The 18,482-nt window shown below is 45.5% G+C and overlaps 1 protein-coding gene across 5 annotated transcripts in view; it reads left to right on the top strand.

Moving 5' to 3' along the window:
- NAP1L4 (nucleosome assembly protein 1 like 4) overlaps positions 1 to 18,482 on the top strand; it is a 46,818-nt gene that overhangs the window by 25,081 nt on the left and 3,255 nt on the right. For 4 of the 5 annotated variants that reach the window (XM_037838370.1, XM_037838369.1, XM_037838371.1 and 1 more), the window contains exons 9-14: positions 523 to 662; positions 1,983 to 2,128; positions 2,902 to 2,924; positions 3,350 to 3,469; positions 14,895 to 14,924; positions 15,363 to 15,419. In XM_037838370.1, the coding sequence (XP_037694298.1) occupies positions 523 to 662; positions 1,983 to 2,128; positions 2,902 to 2,924; positions 3,350 to 3,469; positions 14,895 to 14,924; positions 15,363 to 15,419 (516 nt within the window). Of the gene's footprint in view, positions 1 to 522; positions 663 to 1,982; positions 2,129 to 2,901; positions 2,925 to 3,349; positions 3,470 to 14,894; positions 14,925 to 15,362; positions 15,420 to 17,239; positions 17,278 to 18,482 lie in introns of all 5 variants that reach the window. The other variant, XM_037838368.1, reaches the window with a different exon arrangement.

The raw sequence follows: 18,482 nt of genomic DNA, 5'->3' as shown, positions 1-18,482 counted from the left end.
CTTCCCTTTTCCCTCACCCAGCTCTGCATGGTTGTTTGCCACTTCAGCTGAATGGCAGAGAAAGCGGACTGTGTGTTGTCTGCCAGCAGGTTAACAGGCTGCGTCCCCTGAGGAGGAGGGTATGCCCAGTATCTCTTTCCAGATACCCCAGTCCGGTTGTCTCCTCTTCCTTCCTCTGGGAGGGGAGGGGGCAGCAGGGAAGCTGGAGTCTCAGAACTTGACCCCCTCTGCTGGGCAGGAGACGTCTGGAGTGGTGGGCATGCTGCCCACTCCTGGGCTGGCACGTTACCCAGAGTTTTCCCCAGCCCGTCCTTTGTTTTTTAACCTTGTGCTGGTGCTCTCTGCAGTGAAGACGTTTTCCTGTCACACAGTCACTCCTAATGAGCTTTTCAGTGATGGTTTCTCCCTGCGTTGTCCTCCTTAGAGAGGAGCGAATTTCCAATGAGTATCGTGTGGCTCTTGAAGTCTGTCGCTAGTTGGTTTTAGATTTTAAGTGGTACTCACCATGAGTTTTTCTTTTAGTCTTTTGTATTAGAGTTCCACTTTGAACCCAACGACTACTTTACCAATTCAGTCCTGACAAAAACGTACAAGATGAAGTCAGAACCAGATACGGCTGATCCCTTTTCTTTTGAAGGCCCTGAAATAGTGGACTGTGAAGGGTAAGAAGTCATTCTCACTTTCTTTGTAAGAAAGCAGGAGTTGATTTTAGAACTTTATGGGTGAGAAGGAAATTAGGAATAAGGCAAAAAGTCTTCCATCCACTTAAAAGCCTAGTAGACAACGATTTAAATAAAATAGTCTTTCAGTTTGGGGTTCTTGTCATGCAGAACTTATGCCTGTGATGCCTAATGCTGGGAAATGAAGGAGTCATGTGGTTGCCTGGGTGCAGGTTTGGGATAGTGGCTCAGTCTCCTCGTTTCATTAGGGGAATTGGGTCATGTGTTCTCTAGGCACTAAAATGAGGTTCTGAAAGTTGAACTGATAAATTATCCTCAGCAGATACCTCATGAGCTGACTGAGTCAGGGCAGGTCAGGACTGATCAGTTGCTTTCTTTGGAAATGGATGGGGGCTGCGTAATTGTTTGACTCATCACCCAGTACCTCAGTGATTTCATCCTCTGAGAGGACCAAGTTGAGAATTTGGTCTAGAATTAATTCTTCTCCGTGGGCTTGAGACCATTGTTTTATCCCTGAATTGAAACGGTTTTCCTTATTCACAGAAACCAAGTACTTGCCCTTAGCTCTCTTTCTTATATAGAACATTATTAAAATACTGCTAGACCCAAAAAGCTGGAGTGGTTCTGAAAGCTCGTTTTCCAGGGCTAGGTCATCATGTGGGGAAAAGGCACGGCCTTTCCGAGAACGTACTCCGTAGGGTTCAGATTCTCCGGGGCTCGCGGGGAGTTGAGAAGACAGCCAGGCCCAGCCCCTGCCAAGGCTGCCGAGCGCAGCTGTCGAGGACAGGTGTGGGGGGATGGTCATCGGGATTTGCAGTGGGTCACCCGCTTCCTTTCTCCAACGTGCCCTGCTCCCTGCTCACCTATTGCCTTGAGAATTCAGGGACCTTGGGTGCTTGGGCTCAGGTGTGATCTGGGACCTGTGCAGGGCCTTCACATGGCCCAGCCTAGGCGCTTGTCCCTGAAGACACACTTCAGAGTCCTCACAAAACGTCTTGGGAAATAAATACTCCAGTGTAGTTCAAGAAGTTTAAAGCTTGAGGCAGCAGCCCCAGCCACACTACTGCCAAGTCGCTTCTCCCTCAGCCCCTCCCCCAACCCTCCGCTGGCCTCAGATGCCTGGAGCCCTGGAGAGAGGAGTTGCTTGTCCAGCAGATCGGTTTTAATATAAGTGTTGCAGGTTTTCTGTGGAGCTGTGGTTTGCTTACTGCATGCACTTGTCATTTTTACTGCATGCACTTGTCATTGACTTTTCTCGTGAGCTGCGTGTCTCACTGCTGTTCCTGTACCTTGTCCCCATAGGTGCTCTATTGACTGGAAGAAAGGAAAAAACGTTACCGTTAAAACGATCAAGAAAAAGCAGAAACACAAGGGTCGAGGCACCGTTCGGACAATCACTAAGCAAGTACCCAACGATTCCTTTTTCAATTTCTTCAGTCCCCTGAAAGGTGAGTGGGTTGGGTTATTAATGCTTATGGTTAATTATTTGTATGAAATTACTCCATTGACCAACTGTGTCCCTGCCAGTCTTGGTGAAGTCTAGTCTCACGCGCTTGGTCAGGAGTGGAGCTCTGTCAGCTGTGTGTGTGTGGTCATGGCGTTGGTGCACAGCGGGTTTCCCTAAGCAGAGGGGAGCTGACATGGTGGGACAAGGCTGTCTTAGCAGAACGGGAGAGGCCCATCTTCAGCCCACCTGCCGCCAAGACGAGAGCGGAGCCGTTCCAGGAAAACTGAAAGGAGTGCCTGGGCCTGGGCTCTGGGGCCCTGGCTGGGTGTAATGCTCCGCAGCACCCAGGACTAGCAGGCTTAGAGTGTCCCTCCTTCTCTGCCGTAGCGCCATGCGTCATTGGCAGGGCCTGAGTCCAGTCTTGACTCACAGCCCAAGGCACAGAGGGGCACAGTGTGGGGCCACTGTCCCCTCCACCCCGTTGATACTGTAACCTCTATACAGGCCTGTCTGGAACTTGACGTTCTTGAGATGTTTCTGTGAGCAATTGCTGATACCAGCCTATGGCATGGCACCAGGTGGAGGAGATGGCAGGGGCAGAGGAGGCTCGGGGTGATCACCACCCCAAGGCCCCTGAGAAGAGGTGCAAAGCTCAGTGAAAATGTAAATAAAAGACTTGAGCTGCAAAGTTGCTTTTTATCCATCACCTTTCTGTGTGGGCTTTTCAAACTTGTTGGTTGTTAATGCATGTGTCTTGCTTTTTCTTTTTTCTAGCATCTGGGGATGGAGAATCACTGGTAAGTTTGTGTCATTGAAAGTCTCATTTTCCTATTAAAGCCTTCATTTCCTGAATAGTTGCCCACTTTTTAATCCATGTCCCTAAAAACCTGATAGTAATTTGTAATTGTTAAACTTTTTCGTTGGAGAAACTGTATTTCATACGTCAGCCGTCAGTGTCCGGCGTGTGTCCCTCATCCGTGCTTAGCTCCACTCCTTAGTGTACGTGGAACTCCTTGGGGAGTGCAGGAAGCCAGCTTCCTCTGCCCTTGTGCTTTAATTGTGCCTTTGACGCGATGTTTGACATCCTCGTGGTGGCTTTTGAGTATGTGGTGGCTGGTGCGCAGGCTTAACCCCAGAGTGAGGGATGGAGCTTGGTGAGGGTGATAAAGAGTATGCATATCTTCCATGAGATGAGTTAATGTGTAGGTTTTCTCCTTCTCAGGATGAAGATTCAGAATTCACGTTAGCTTCTGACTTTGAAATTGGGCACTTCTTCCGTGAGAGGATTGTCCCACGCGCAGTGCTTTACTTCACCGGGGAGGCCATAGAAGATGCCGACAACGTACGTGGGTCAAGGGGCTCCCTCATAAGCAGGTGTCTCCCGTGGTGCCGAGAGGTCCCAAGGTGTGGTTTTGATCCCTAAAAGCTGAAGATTTTTATTATATTACCAGCCAGATTGCCATCTGCTCCCTGGTACTTTGGTGGAAGATAGACTAGATGGAGAAGTCTTAGAAACACAAGCGTGAGAACCTGGTTGAGCAGGGTGGGGTGTGTCTCAGAGTGGGTTGCGGTCACCTGGGGGAACCCTCGTCACAGTGACTTGTTCCACAGCCTCACCTCAAGACCCCAGAGCTCCTCCACTCCTGTGCACAACCTGTGAGCTTCAGGGGGTCTTGTAAGCATGCGGAAAATCGTGTTTGTGGAGGTCTGGCCACACCAAATGACCATCAACAAAGTGGACTTGTGCTGGCCAGTGGCACAGCAGCCTAAAAGAAATAAAAACCCCTGGCCCACAAACACCATGGCAGAACTCTGCTCGCTGCTTTCCTCTCTGTGCTTGAGGAAAATGAGACTCTGATGGTCTGACCTTGTGGGAGCTTGGGCCACCAGAGCCCTCCCTCCTTAGCCAACTTTTCTCTCTCTCTGGCCTGAGACATAAGCTCTCTGTTGAGTCATCTTGATTTGGCGAAAATCAAGTTTCCTTTTGTAGTGTGTCCCTGGAAGGATGCCATAGACGATACGCATCTTGTGTTTAGTGTCTGATGGTCATGGGTGCTTTTTGCTTCCCTTTCTCATGTCTCTTGGGACTTCTGGTGGGGCAGCTGGCGTTCGGGTGGGTGTGAGGTGCTGAGCACCCTGCGGAGAGGCCTGGTGAAGGCCTACCTCTTCTCACACTTGCCAGGAGCGGGTGCCCCCCAGCAGGGTGTGTGGGTGCGTGGGCCGGGCTCGTACCTTGAGCTGTGGCTCGTTAGCTCCCGGCTGAGCTTCAGCTCTCGTCTCTGAAATGGAGCGTGTCCATCTGTGGGCCAGGAGAGGCGTGTGGGGATCAGGGAACGGGTCCATCCAAGCGTAGCTTAGCAGAGCGCTGGGTCGTTGACACAAGCGAGTGGCTGCTGAGACTCAGGCTTTTAGAGGTGCTGGTTAGCTGACCAAGTTCAAGACCAGCACATCTGGTTGGGCCTCCTGCGACAGTGGGGCTCTCCGCATCTTCTCCAAACCCTTCTGACATCTGCATTGAGGAGTGTGGGCCGACATAGCACGTGCACATTGATGCACGTGTGACCCACGCAGGGCGGGTGCTGCTGGCGAGCGGTGTGGGGGTGAATCCTGATCTTACCACCTGTAACCGAGTGCCCTCTCTGCCTCAGTTTCCTCCTCTGTAAAATGGAGCGAATGGTAAAGACTCTAGGGTTGTGGAGGGAAAAGGCATTCTAGCTGTGCCTGGCTTGTTAGGTGCCTGGGAATCACCTCACTAACATCAGGTGTGTGGTAGACCATGTGCATGAATTAGGAAGGTATTAAAAGAGGACACGCGCTCTCAGGGGTCACCTTGTGCACCCCACTTTGGAGAGCACTGCTCTAGGCAAATGTGAAGTAGATTTTTTTTTTTTTGTATTCTCTGCATTTTATTTATTTATTTTTTTTAATCATCATTTTATTGAGAAATATTCACATACCACGCAGTCATACAAAACAAATTGTACTTTCGATTGTTTACAGTACCATTACATAGTTGTACATTCATCACCTAAATCAATCCCTGACACCTTCATTAGCACACACACAAAAATAACAAGAATAATAATTAGAGTGAAAAAGAGCAATTGAAGTAAAAAAGAACACTGGGTACCTTTGTCTGTTTGTTTCCTTCCCCTACTTTTCTACACATCCATCCATAAACTAGACAAAGTGGAGTTTGGTCCTTATGGCTTTCCCAATCCCATTGTCACCCCTCATAAGCTACATTTTTATACAACTGTCTTCGAGATTCATGGGTTCTGGGTTGTAGTTTGATAGTTTCAGGTATTCACCACCAGCTACCCCAATTCTTTAGAACCTAAAAAGGGTTGTCTAAAGTGTGCGTAAGAGTGCCCACCAGAGTGACCTCTCGGCTCCTTTTGGAATCTCTCTGCCACTGAAGCTTATTTCATTTCCTTTCACATCCCCCTTTTGGTCAAGAAGATGTTCTCCATCCCACGATGCCGGGTCTGCATTCCTCCCCGGGAGTCATATTCCACGTTGCCAGGGAGATTCACTCCCCTGGGTGTCTGATCCCACGTAGAGGGGAGGGCAGTGATTTCACCTTTCAAGTTGGCTTAGCCAGAGAGAGAGGGCCACATCTGAGCAACAAAGAGGCATTCAGGAGGAGACTCTTAGGCACAAATATAGGGAGGCCTAGCCTCTCCTTTGCAGCAACCGTCTTCCCAAGGGTAAAACTTACGGTAGAGGGCTCAACCCATCCAACCACCAGTCCCCTATGTCTGCGGTCATGTTAGCAACCATGGAGGTGGGGTAGGCGAATACCCCTGCATTCTCCACAGGCTCCTCAAGGGGGCACTACATCTTTTTTTTTTTCCTTGTTTTTCTTTTTTTTTTTTTTAACTTTCCCTTCTTTTTTTTTTTTTTTTAATCATCATTTTATTGAGATATATTCACATACCACGCAGTCATACAAAACAAATTGTACTTTCGATTGTTTACAGTACCATTACATAGTTGTACATCCACCACCCAAATCAATCCCTGACACCCCCACCAGCACACACACAAAAACAACAAGAACAATAATCAGAGTGAAAAAGAGCAATTGAAGTAAAAAAGAACACTAGGTACCCCTGTCTGTTTGTTTGCCTCCCCCACCCTTCTACACATCGACCCATAAACCAGACAAAGTGGAGCTTGGTCCTTATGGCATTCCCAATCCCACTGTCACCCCTCATAAGCCACATTCCCATACAACCGTCTTCGAGATTCATGGGTTCTGGGCCGCAGCTTAATAGTTTCAGGTATCCACCACCAGCTACCCCAACTCTTCAGAACCTAAAAAAGGTTGTCTAAAGTGTGCGTAAGAGTGCCCACCAGAGTGACCTCTCGGCTCGTTTTGGAATCTCTCTGCCACCGAAGCCCACTTCATCTCCTTTCACATCCCCCTTTTGGTCAAGAAGATGTTCTCCATCCCACGATGCCGGGTCCACATTCCTCCCCGGGAGTCATATTCCACGCTGCCAGGGAGATTCACTTCCCTGGGTGTCCGATCCCACGTAGGGGGGAGGGCAGTGACCCCACCTTTCAAGTTGGCTTAGCCAGAGAGAGAGGGCCACATCTGAGCAACAAAGAGGCATTCAGGAGGAGACTCTTAGGCACAAATACAGGGAGGCCTAGCCTCTCCTTTGCAGCAACCGTCTTCCCAAGGGTGAAACCTATGGTAGAGGGCTCAACCCATCAAACCACCAGTCCCCTATGTCTGTGGTCATGTTAGCAACCATGGAGGTGGGGTAGGCGAATACCCCTGCATTCTCCACAGGCTCCTCAAGGGGGCACTACATCGTTTTTTTTTGTTTTGTTTTTTTTTTTTTTTCCTTGTTTGTCTTTTTTCTTTTTTTTTTTTTTTAACTTTCCCTTCTTTTTTCAAATCAACTGTATGAAAAAAAAAGTTAAAAAGAAAACAAACATACAATAAAAGAACATTTCAAAGAGACCATAACAAGGGGGTAAGAAAAAGACAACTAACCTAAGATAACTGCTTAACTTCCAACATGTTCCTACTTTACCCCAAGAAAGTTACATAATATAGCAACATTTCTGTGAACTTGTTCCTACTATATCCATCAGAATTTAACAGACCATAGTCATTTCTGGGCATCCCCAGAACGTTAAATAGCTTATCTGTTCTTCTTGGATTGTTGTTCCCCCTTCCTTAATTGCTCTCTACTGCTAGTTCCCCTACATTCTACATTATAAACCATTTGTTTTACATTTTTCAAAGTTCACATTAGTGGTAGCATATAATATTTCTCTTTTTGTGCCTGGCTTATTTCGCTCAGCATTATGTCTTCAAGGTTCATCCATGTTGTCATATGTTTCACGGGATCGTTCCTTCTTACTGCCGCGTAGTATTCCATCGTGTGTATATACCACATTTTATTTATCCACTCATCTGTTGAAGGACATTTGGGTTGTTTCCATCTCTTGGCAATTGTGAATAATGCTGCTATGAACATTGGCGTGCAGATATCTGTTCGTGTCACTGCTTTCCGATCTTCCGGGTATATACCGAGAAGTGCAATTGCTGGATCGAATGGTAACTCTATATCTAGTTTTCTAAGGAACTGCCAGACTGACTTCCAGAGTGGCTGAACCATTATACAGTCCCACCAACAATGAATAAGAGTTCCAATTTCTCCACATCCCCTCCAGCATTTGTAGTTTCCTGTTTGTTTAATGGCAGCCATTCTAACCGGTGTTAGATGGTATCTCATTGTGGTCTTAATTTGCATCTCTCTAATAGCTAGTGAAGCTGAACATTTTTTCATGTGTTTCTTGGCCATTTGTATTTCCTCTTCAGAGAACTGTCTTTTCATATCTTTTGCCCATTTTATAATTGGGCTGTCTGTACTATTGTCATTGAGTTGTAGGATTTCTTTGTATATGCAAGATACCAGTCTTTTGTCAGATACATGGTTTCCAAAAATTTTTTCCCATTGAGTTGGCTGCCTCTTTACCTTTTTGAGAAATTCCTTTGAGGTGCAGAAACTTCTAAGCTTGAGGAGTTCCCATTTATCTATTTTCTCTTTGTTGCTTGTGCTTTGGGTGTAAAGTCTAGGAAGTGGCCGCCTAATACAAGGTCTTGAAGATGTTTTCCTACATTATCTTCCAGGAGTTTTATGGTACTTTCTTTTATATTGAGATCTTTGGTCCATTTTGAGTTAATTTTTGTGTAGGGGGTGAGGTAGGGGTCCTCTTTCATTCTTTTGGATATGGATATCCAACTCTCCCAGCCCCATTTGTTGAAAAGACCATTATGACTCAGTTCAGTGACTTTGGGGGCCTTATCAAAGATCAGTCGGCCATAGATCTGAGGGTCTATCTCCGAATTCTCAATTCAATTCCATTGATCTATATGTCTTTGTGCCAGTATCATGCTGTTTTGGCAACTGTGGCTTTATAATAAGCTTCAAAGTCAGGGAGTGTAAGTCCTCCCACTTCGTTTTTCATTTTTAGAGTGTCTTTAGCAATTCGAGGCATCTTCCCTTTCCAAATAAATTTGATAACTAGCTTTTCCAAGTCTGCAAAGTAGGTTGTTGGAATTTTGATTGGGATTGCATTGAATCTGTAGATGAGTTTGGGTAGAATTGACATCTTAATGACATTTAGCCTTCCTATCCATGAACATGGACTATTTTTCCATCTTTTAAGGTCCCCTTCTATTTCTTTTAGTAGAGTTATGTAGTTTTCTTTGTATAGGTCTTTTACATCTTTGGTTAAGTTTATTCCTAGGTACTTGATTTTTTTAGTTGCTATTGAAAATGGTATCTTTTTCTTGAGTGTCTCTTCAGTTTGTTCATTTCTAGCATATAGAAACATTACTGACTTATGTGCATTAATCTTGTATCCCGCTACTTTGCTAAATTTGTTTATTAGCTCTAGTAGCTGTATCGTCGATTTCTCAGGGTTTTCTAGATATAAGATCATATCATCTGCAAACAATGACAGTTTTACTTCTTCGTTTCCAATTTGGATGCCTTTTATTTCTTTGTCTTGCCAGATTGCCCTGGCTAGCACTTCCAGCACAGTGTTGAATAACAGTGGTGACAGCGGGCATCCTTGTCTTGTTCCTGATCTTAGAGGGAAGGCTTTCAGTCTCTCACCATTGAGTACTATGTTGGCTGTGGGTTTTTCGTATATGCTCTTTATCATGTTGAGGAAGTTTCCTTCAATTCCTACCTTTTGAAGTGTTTTTATCAAAAAGGGATGTTGGATTTTGTCAAATGTTTTTTCAGCATCTATTGAGATGATCAATTGATTTTTCCCTTTCGAGTTTTTAATGTCTTGTGATACATTGATTGTTTTTCTTATGTTGAACCATCCTTGCATGCCTGGAATGAACCCCACTTGGTCATGGTGTATGATTTTTTTAATGTGTCTTTGGATTCGATTTGCAAGTATTTTGTTGAGGATTTTTGCATCTATATTCATTAGGGAGATTGGCCGGTAGTTTTCCTTTTTTGTAGCATCTTTGCCTGGTTTTGGTATTAGATTGATGTTAGCTTCATAAAATGAGTTAGGTAGTGTTCCCTTTTCTTCAATGTTCTGAAAGAGTTTGAGTAAGATTGGTGTCAGTTCTTTCTGGAAAGTTTGGTAGAATTCCCCTGTGAAGCCATCTGGCCCTGGGCATTTATTTGTGGGAAGATTTTTGATGACTGATTGGATCTCTTTGCTTGTGATGGGTTGGTTGAGGTCTTCTATTTCTTCTCTGGTCAGTCTAGGTTGTTCATATGTTTCCAGGAAATTGTCCATTTCTTCTACATTGTTCAGTTTGTTGCCATACAGTTGTTCATAATATCCTCTTATAATTTTTTTAATTTCTTCAGGATCTGCAGTTATGTCACCTTTTTCATTCATTATTTTGTTTATATGGGTCTTCTGTCTTTTTGATTTTGTCAGTCTAGCTAGGGGCTTGTCAATCTTGTTGATCTTCTCAAAGAACCAACTTTTGGTGATATTTATCCTCTCTATTGCTTTTTTGTTCTCTGTGTCATTTATTTCTGCTTTAATCCTTGTTATTTCTTTTCTTCTACTTGGTTTAGGATTGGTTTGCTGTTCATTTTCTAGCTTCTTCAGTTGATCCATTAGTTCTTTGATTTTGGCTCTTTCTTCCTTTTTAATATATGCGTTTAGTGCTGTAAATTTCCCCGTTAGCACTGCTTTTGCTGCATCCCATAGGTTTTGGTATGTTGTGTTCTCATTTTCATTCGTCTCTATATATTTAGCCATTTCTCTTGCTATTTCTTCTTTAACCCACTGATTGTTTAGGAGTGTGTTGTTTAACCTCCAGGTATTTGTGAATTTTCTAAGTCTCTGATGGTTATTGACTTCTAATTGTATTCCATTGTGGTCAGAGAATGTGCTTTGAATAATTTCAATCTTTTTAAATTTATTGAGGCTTGTTTTATGTCCCAGCATATGATCTATTCTGGAGAAAGTTCCGTGAGCACTAGAAAAGTATGTGTATCCTGGTGATTTGGGATGTAATGTCCTGTAGATGTCTGTTAAATCTAATTCATTTATCAGATTGTTTAGGTTTTCAATTTCCTTATTGGTCTTCTGTCTGGTTGATCTATCTATAGGAGAGAGTGATGTGTTGAAGTCTCCCACAATTATTGTGGAAACATCAATTGCTTCCTTTAGTTTTGCCAGTGTTTCTCTCATGTATTTTGTGGCACCTTGATTGGGTGCATAGACATTTACGATTGTTATTTCTTCTTGCTGAATTGCCCCTTTTATTAGTATGTAGTGGCCTTCTTTGTCTCTCAAAACATCCCTGCATTTGAAGTCTATTTTATCTGAGATTAATATTGCTACACCTGCTTTCTTTTGGCTGTAGCTTGCATGAAATATTTTTTTCCATCCTTTCACTTTCAGTTTCTTTGTGTCCCTGTGTCTAAGATGAGTCTCTTGTATGCAACATATTGATGGTTCATTTTTTTTGATCCATTCTGTGAATCTATATCTTTTAATTGGGGAGTTTAATCCATTTACATTCAACGTTATAACCGTGAAGGCATTTCTTGAATCGGCCATCTTATCCTTTGGTTTATGTTTGCCATATTTTTCCCCTCTCTCTATTAATATCCTTTATTGTACCCATACCGAATCTCTTTAGTACTGAACCTTTCTCCAAGTCTCTCTGTCCTGTCTTTGTTTCTCTGTCTGTAGGGCTCCCTTTAGTATCTCCAGTAGGGCAGGTCTCTTGTTAGCAAATTCTCTCAGCATTTGTTTGTCAGTGAAAAATTTAAGCTCTCCCTCAAATTTGAAGGAGAGCTTTGCTGGATAAAGTATTCTTGGCTGGAAATTTTTCTCACTCAGAATTTTAAATATATCGTGCCACTGCCTTCTCGCCTCCATGGTGGCTGCTGAGTAGTCACTACTTAGTCTTATGCTGTTTCCTTTGTATGTGGTGAATTGCTTTTCTCTTGCTGCTTTCAGAACTTGCTCCTTCTCGTCTGTGTTTGACAGTGTGATCAGTATATGTCTCGGAGTGGGTTTATTTGGATTTATTCTATTTGGAGTTCGCTGAGCATTTATGATTTGTATATTTATGTTGTTTAGAAGATTTGGGAAGTTTTCCCCAACAATTTCTTTGAATACTCTTCCTAGACCTTTACCCTTTTCTTCCCCTTCTGGGACACCAATGAGTCTTATATTCGGACGTTTCATATTATCTATCATATCCCTGAGGTCCATTTCGATTTTTTCAATTTTTTTTCCCCATTCTTTCTTTTATGCTTTCATTTTCCATTCTGTCATCTTCCAGGTCACTGATTCGTTGTTCAACTTCCTCTAGTCTTGTACTATGAGTGTCCAGAATCTTTTTAATTTGGTCAACAGTTTCTTTAATTTCCATAAGATCATCCATTTTTTTATTTAGTCTTGCAATGTCTTCTTTATGCTCTTCTAGAGTCTTCTTGATTTCCTTCATATCCCGTACTATGGTCTCATTGTTCATCTTTAGTTCTTTGAGTAGCTGCTCTAGGTGCTGTGTCTCTTCTGGTCTTTTGATTTGGGTGCTTGGGCTTGGGTTATCCATATCGTCTGGTTTTTTCATATGCTTTATAATTTTCTGTTGTTTTTGGCCTCGTGGCATTTGCTGAACTTGATAGGGTTCTTTTAGGGTTTGTAGACCTATTGAAGTCCTTATCCTAATTTATCAGATCTACAGCTTCGTGGAGTACACTTTCTCTAACTAACCAGCAGGTGGTGTCCACAAGCCACCTGTTCTCCACAAGCCAGTTCTCCCCTGCTTAGCCTTTTTGGTGAGTGGGGGAGTGAGTCTTGCGGGGCCCAATTGGTGTACCAAGCTTGCGTGTGTAGTTGGTGTTGCCTGCCCTGTATGTGGGGCGTGTTTCTGGGCAGTCGGGGAGGGGGGGGTGGCCCTAACAATCAAATCTCCCTGATGATCCTAGAGTTTTAAAGCTGCTGCAATAGTCTAATCCTTCAGTTCAGTCCTGCCACAGTTTGTCTCTGCCACTGACCCACAAGTCTTTGGTATTGGCGTATGGCTCCTGAGACTTGCAAGTGGGCCCCTCTTCCAGGCTGTGCACCCCGGGTCCTCTGTTGAGGGATGACTGTGCTATGTCACAGGTGAGTGCCGTCCCCCCAGTGCAGTTCTGGGCTGCTGGTCTGTGTAGGGAGGCTCCCAGTGTGCTCAAATGATGGCTGAATGGGGCTTTGTTAATTCACACTGCTCCACCTTCCCAGCTCTGGGACAATCAGCTGAGGTTGCAGGGAAGGCTAATGTCCACGCCCAGTTTTGTGGTGTGTGCCTGTTATTTGAAGCACTTCCGTCACACTGGGTTGTCTGGGGCAGCTCTGGGCTATGGGGCTGGCGATGGGCAGGAGTGTTTCCTGTCCACCAGGATGGTGGCTGTGAGCGGACACCCCCCTTTTCTTGGGAAGTTGTGGTGTTTAGTGAATTTTCTCAGCCACTGGATTATTGCCTTTTGTCTCAGAGCTCTCTTAGTTCTGCTCTTGACTTGACATGCCCAAATTGCAATTCTTTGAAGCTTTCTGTATTGGGCTTCTTAGAGTAATTGTTTTAGAAAAGGAAAAAAGGATTAAAAAAAAAGGGGGTGGGGCCCTCCTCAGAGATCTAATGGGTTATTGAAATGCTAATAGACAAAGCAACCAGGGCCATTAAGGAAAGGTCCACAGGGCAGAGAGATCAGCTTTTCTTCGGGATTTGCATATGCGCCTCAAGGCCTGAGCTCTGCCCTTCCCCTTTCTGTGTTCACCAGAACTCCAAAAATCCTCCGCTTTTATTTTGGAGTTTTTCGTGTTATTTTTTTTTTTCTATGCCTGTCTCCTCTCTGCTGGGCTGGCAGCTCTCAGATTCTCTGGTGTCTGGTCTCAGTCTATCTATGGTTGGAGTCTGGATCAGTAGAATGAGTTTCTGAGAAGGGCTACCACTGCAGTTCTCCCTTCTCCTTCCCGGAGCTGGCAGCCCCTCCTCCCACGGGACTGAGCCTGGCAGGGAGGGGCGCGGGTCCCCTGGCCGCAAAAACTTACAGATTTCGCTGATCTCAGCAGTTCGACATTTTCATGAGTGTTGTATGAAGTATGCCCAAAGACAGATTGCTCTGTGGTGTCCAGTCCACGCAGTTCCTGGCTTTCTACCTACTTTCCTGGAGGAGTAACTAAAACATACAGCTCACCAGTCTGCCATCTTGCCCCGCCTCCGAAGTAGATTTGAAGCGTGGCCCTGCAGTCCTCTACAGAGAGCCTTTTTAAAGAGTGTCTTCACGGGTGAACTGACAGGGCCAGAGCCTCAAAAACCAGGCCCCCTGGGCGCATTTGAAGTGAGGTGAGCACTGACCTGAAGTACAGCCAGGTCTTGTTGGCTGCGGGGCTGTCAGGCCAGTTGGGGTGCTTAGGCTGAAACCATGTGGTTGTTACCCCAACACTGCACAGCTGGCTATTGGAGAGTGTGCGGGAAAGCCCTTTGGTATCCCTCTGCATTCCGTGTGCGTTGTCTCTAAAGGTCTGGGTAAGGGCTCAAAATGAAGAAGTACTTGTAAGCGAAATATCCTGCTGGTTTTTCTCATGCTGCGCCATGCACCAGTAGGGATACATGGGTGTTTTGGTTTTTGATTTTGATATAAATCTAGTGTTTGGAACTTGAGAGTCTGGCCAGTACTGTCTGTGGAGGTTCTCCTATGAGTATCTTAGTTTTGACTTACTGTAAAGATTAATCGTCAAGGTTTCATTGTATTTCTGTTAAATGTTTCTTTTTCTCTTTTATGAGCTATAAAATAAAATGACACAGAAATTCTTATGTGTAATGAAGTCATGCCGCTGGTTTGCCTAGACCAGCCTTGTAGAAAATAGGAAGGAAAGCAGATTCATGAGCCTGCAAAAGCCTTTTCTCCTCTGGCAGCAGGCTGGCCAGAAGCAGGGTGCCATTTGGAACCCGGTTGGGTCCAGCACCCATGGGGGCCTGGCTGCCTCCGGCCGACTCTCCTGTGTGCACCTCCCGCCATCCTCACGTCCTGTTTCAAGAGTTTACCAGCTCCTCGGGCTCAGCAGCCAAGGGCTCCACAGCGGGCCCAGGCCTCAGGAGGCGTCCAGAAGCCAGCTCAGCCCCAGGGGCCCTGGGCTGGGGCAGGGGCTCTGTCCCTCAGGAGGGCCGGCAGGCAGGACTGGATGATAGTGGGGCTGCGCACGGGGCTGTTGTGGTTTATAAGCCTAAAACCGTTTCACTCTCTTTTCAGTTTGAAGAAGGCGAGGAAGGAGAAGAGGAGGTAAGAAACAGGTCACGTGAAACATCATTTCCCTAAAGTTGCGTTTTCTTTCAGTTTCTCTGCTCAAGTGGACAGAGGTAATGAAACCTCCCATTAGCGGGAGAAGCTACCTTTTTCACCCTGTTGAAAAACTGATGGGAACTGCAGTGAGTGCTGCAGCAGTGCCCATTAACCTAACACCCTGGGGTTGGCCTGGGCGAGGGCATCTCAGAGATGAAGGATTTAACAGGCAAAGTACACCTCTCCAGGGTTCTCTGAAGAGCAGAAAGACGCCCAGAAATAATCTTAAGAGTCCAAGCGATGTGATTTATTCGATTATGGGCAGCGTTAATCGATTGCTTTCCAGTTGCTGCATTGCTTTAACTTGTTTGTGAATAATGAAATCCACAGGAATTTAAATCCTGCCTGCTCAACTAGTTACCGGTCCTTTTAATACAGGAATTAGAGGGCGACGAGGAGGGAGAAGAGGAGGAAGATGCTGAAATTAACCCCAAGGTTGGTTATTTTGGGGGGCATCTGAAACATGTTCCCCACCCGGACCCAATAGTATTAAGAATGTACTCATTACTCTGTAACTGGAAAACTTAAAATGTATCAGGAAAATACTTGAATGAGGAGATAGTCAGACACCTCTTGGGTGATTTCAGCGTTTAATGTAAATAGTAAAATGCCTTCCCTTCTCTTTCTCAAGATACATCTCATTTACATAAACTAATTCCATAGAGCGGAATTATTTTGCAGGTCCTTCTAAATGATCAGTGAACCACCTTTTTTCTTTTGTTAGGTTGTTTGTGGAAAAGGTGCAAAGAAGGGACTTCTAGAATAAAGGGTTATTTTTAAATGGATAGAATAAATGGAATTATGGCTATAGTTTACTATTGTACTTGGGCTGAGAAAACTCAGTTTAAACTAGGTAGCTTTTCTAAGAAAAACCAAGATTTGGGTTTTTTTTGTTCATTTTTTGTTGTTTTTCTTTATGTGTGGGCAAGCCATTAATTTACCTGTAAACCTGGGTTTTCACTTACGGTGTCAGATTAGCTTAAATTAAGGTTCTTTACCATTTGAAATTTACTGTAAAATCCCAAATTGCTCTTCAATGCAATCCTAAATCCATAATGAGAATTTACTGTTATTTTCTAGCTTGAAATCAAATTTATGACACATTTTGCACCCTAGAAATAAACATAATATGGGTCGTCAGACTGGCCCTATTCCCTGGCTCTTTTATAATATGTTTCTTTTATTAACTATTTATGTATTTTCACCTGTTTTTGCGTGAGCTGTCCGTGTCGTCACCTGGTCTGTGCTGCATCTGTTATCACCCTCTGCCCCATGAATGCCCACAGTGCCCCCTCAGCAGGGCAGGGGGAGGGCCCTCGGCTTACAGCTCACTGCAGATGTGCCATATGAACACCTCCCCGGGGAAGGACTTGTGAAAGGGCTAGCAGTCAGCTGGTCACCCCGTAGAGGAAGGGGCCGTGACCCTGCCCTGAGAGCATCACGGCGTGGCAGGCAGGCAGGAGAGGCCTGGCGGTGAAGTCCCCGTGAACTGCTTGGACACCGTCTGATTGGTCTGGGTGCCACAGGCGTTGGGCTTGTCATTCTGCCCCTTGGGGCACTGAACACAGTCACTGTTTTGATTATAAAGCAGAGGCTGCGAATGGTTTGCATGCTCACTGCCCTCGTCTCAGAATTGCACCATCAGACCCCATGTGAGTGCCGGGCCTCTGGCACCTGCGGTTCCCCTGCGTCGTCTTTGTTGTCTGTTCTCTTTGTTGCTTTGCCTGATCTTCTGTCTCCTCTCCTGCCTCGGGTTTCTGAAAGAGCCCTCTCACCAAGCGATTGCAGGTCACTTGGTGTAGAGTAGGGAGTCTGAAACGCTAGCACCTCCTGAAGTCCTCCTGGAGTCTCAGTGTATCTGTGACTGGTGTGGGTGAGAAGAGGTTTGTGGTGTTCTAGAGGGGCCTCCCTGTGCTGGTCAGCCATCTGCTGGGCAGTAGGGTTGGGATCTTGTGTCGTTGCGGGTCATGAGGCCATGTTTCCAAGCCTTTGGCTGCACCTTCTCAAGGTGGTTTGTAACGTTGGCATCTGTGCTAGCAAAAGTAAAAAGGGAGGAAGGAGGGCTCAGGCAGGTGGGACTGATGTCCCCTGACCTTGGAGCCCTGCAGTCCTGGCGTATCAAAGCTGCTTGTTTCAAGGTCAGTATCTAAGCTCTTTTGTATCATGAGAAATTGTGGCTGTTTCCTCCTGTATAATTTTGTGCATTTTATTTTCTCTCATGCTGACATTTCCTTTCAATTTTTTTCCCCATTTAGGTGTAATTTTTGTCTGTTAATCATTCGTACGTTTCTAGGTAAGGTGGAACTCCATTCATATCTAACTTCCAGGCTCTGATCTGTGCTTCCTACAATGTATTGTTGTGAACTTTTGGAGAAGGAGTTGCTGATGGGGGCATTGTGGGGTTTCCTAAAGAGCAGTGTTTTTGCACAGGTGGTCTTTTATGCGCCCCTGAATAGTTAAACGCAGTCCAGATCTGGCTCCGGTTTTCTGAGCCTCACATTTCTTGCTGAGTAAGCAGCAAAACCCGACTCACAGGGCATGTTGGTGGGTGATGGCTCTGTCGTCCAGGAAAAGGACAGACCAGGGGAGGCCACGGCCTCAGGCTGGCCACACGGAAGACCCTGGGGACAAGCAACCCGGTTGCCAGCAGGATGCCCTTGGTGCTGTCCTCAGCCGTGACTCATGGGATTGGCTTATTGTCATTTTTTGACGTGTGTCTGTGGAACATTTATGATTGTTTAATTCAGGTGTTGTGCAGATGAATCGATAGATGCAGAAGTAACTAAACTTAACATGCCAGAATTTTCTATCTAAAAGGGCGCTTGCCTCTAGTTCAGTGCGGGCACCAAGTTGGTGGAGAGGTGGTAAGGGAGTGTTCTGATGATTAGGACTCAGAAAAGACTCATGTAGATGTCAAGGGCTCCAGTGAGCTCCAGGAGCCACCCCTTGTTTGGTTGTTCTGTTAAGTAACGGTGTCTCCATCCCTGGTCTGGAGCCGGTGAGTGCCAGTTCCTAAGTGAAGACAGGCTCCTGCTGGCCAACAGAACACCCTTGCTCAGGGGACACTCCTGCCTTTGCAGGTCTCGGGATGCGGGGGGGTGTGGGGGGCAGAGCTGCTGGGAGAAGTGAATGCTCTCTCACTGGGAATGATGGCGGGGTTCTGCATGCTGAGCCAAGTAGGTGGCCAGTTTATCAAATCAGCACCTGCAAGAGCTGGAGCTTTTATCTTTTAGTCCCCAAATGGCAAGATGGTCCTAGGGGTCAACTAGCTCAGGTGTCCTTGGAGAACCTTCCTGCTTTGCCTTCCTGGCTCACTATGGGGGCGTCTGTCCTAGAAAATTGAAGGGTTGTCAGTGGATTCAGGTTTAAAGAAACATTTTGATTGGATGAAATTAGAGGCCAGGCCTGATAATTTGCATGGATAATTAAAATTCTGTCCAGCTGCTGTTCATTGTCACTGTCCCCAGGTGTCTGAGGAACCTCTCAGCGCGTGGCCGT

Source organism: Choloepus didactylus, chromosome 6 (genome assembly GCF_015220235.1).
Source record: "Choloepus didactylus isolate mChoDid1 chromosome 6, mChoDid1.pri, whole genome shotgun sequence".
In the NCBI taxonomy this organism is placed as follows: Eukaryota; Metazoa; Chordata; class Mammalia; order Pilosa; family Megalonychidae; genus Choloepus; species Choloepus didactylus.
The sequence above is the reverse complement of the archived record's forward strand: the minus strand, read 5'-3'. Positions and strand labels throughout refer to the sequence as shown.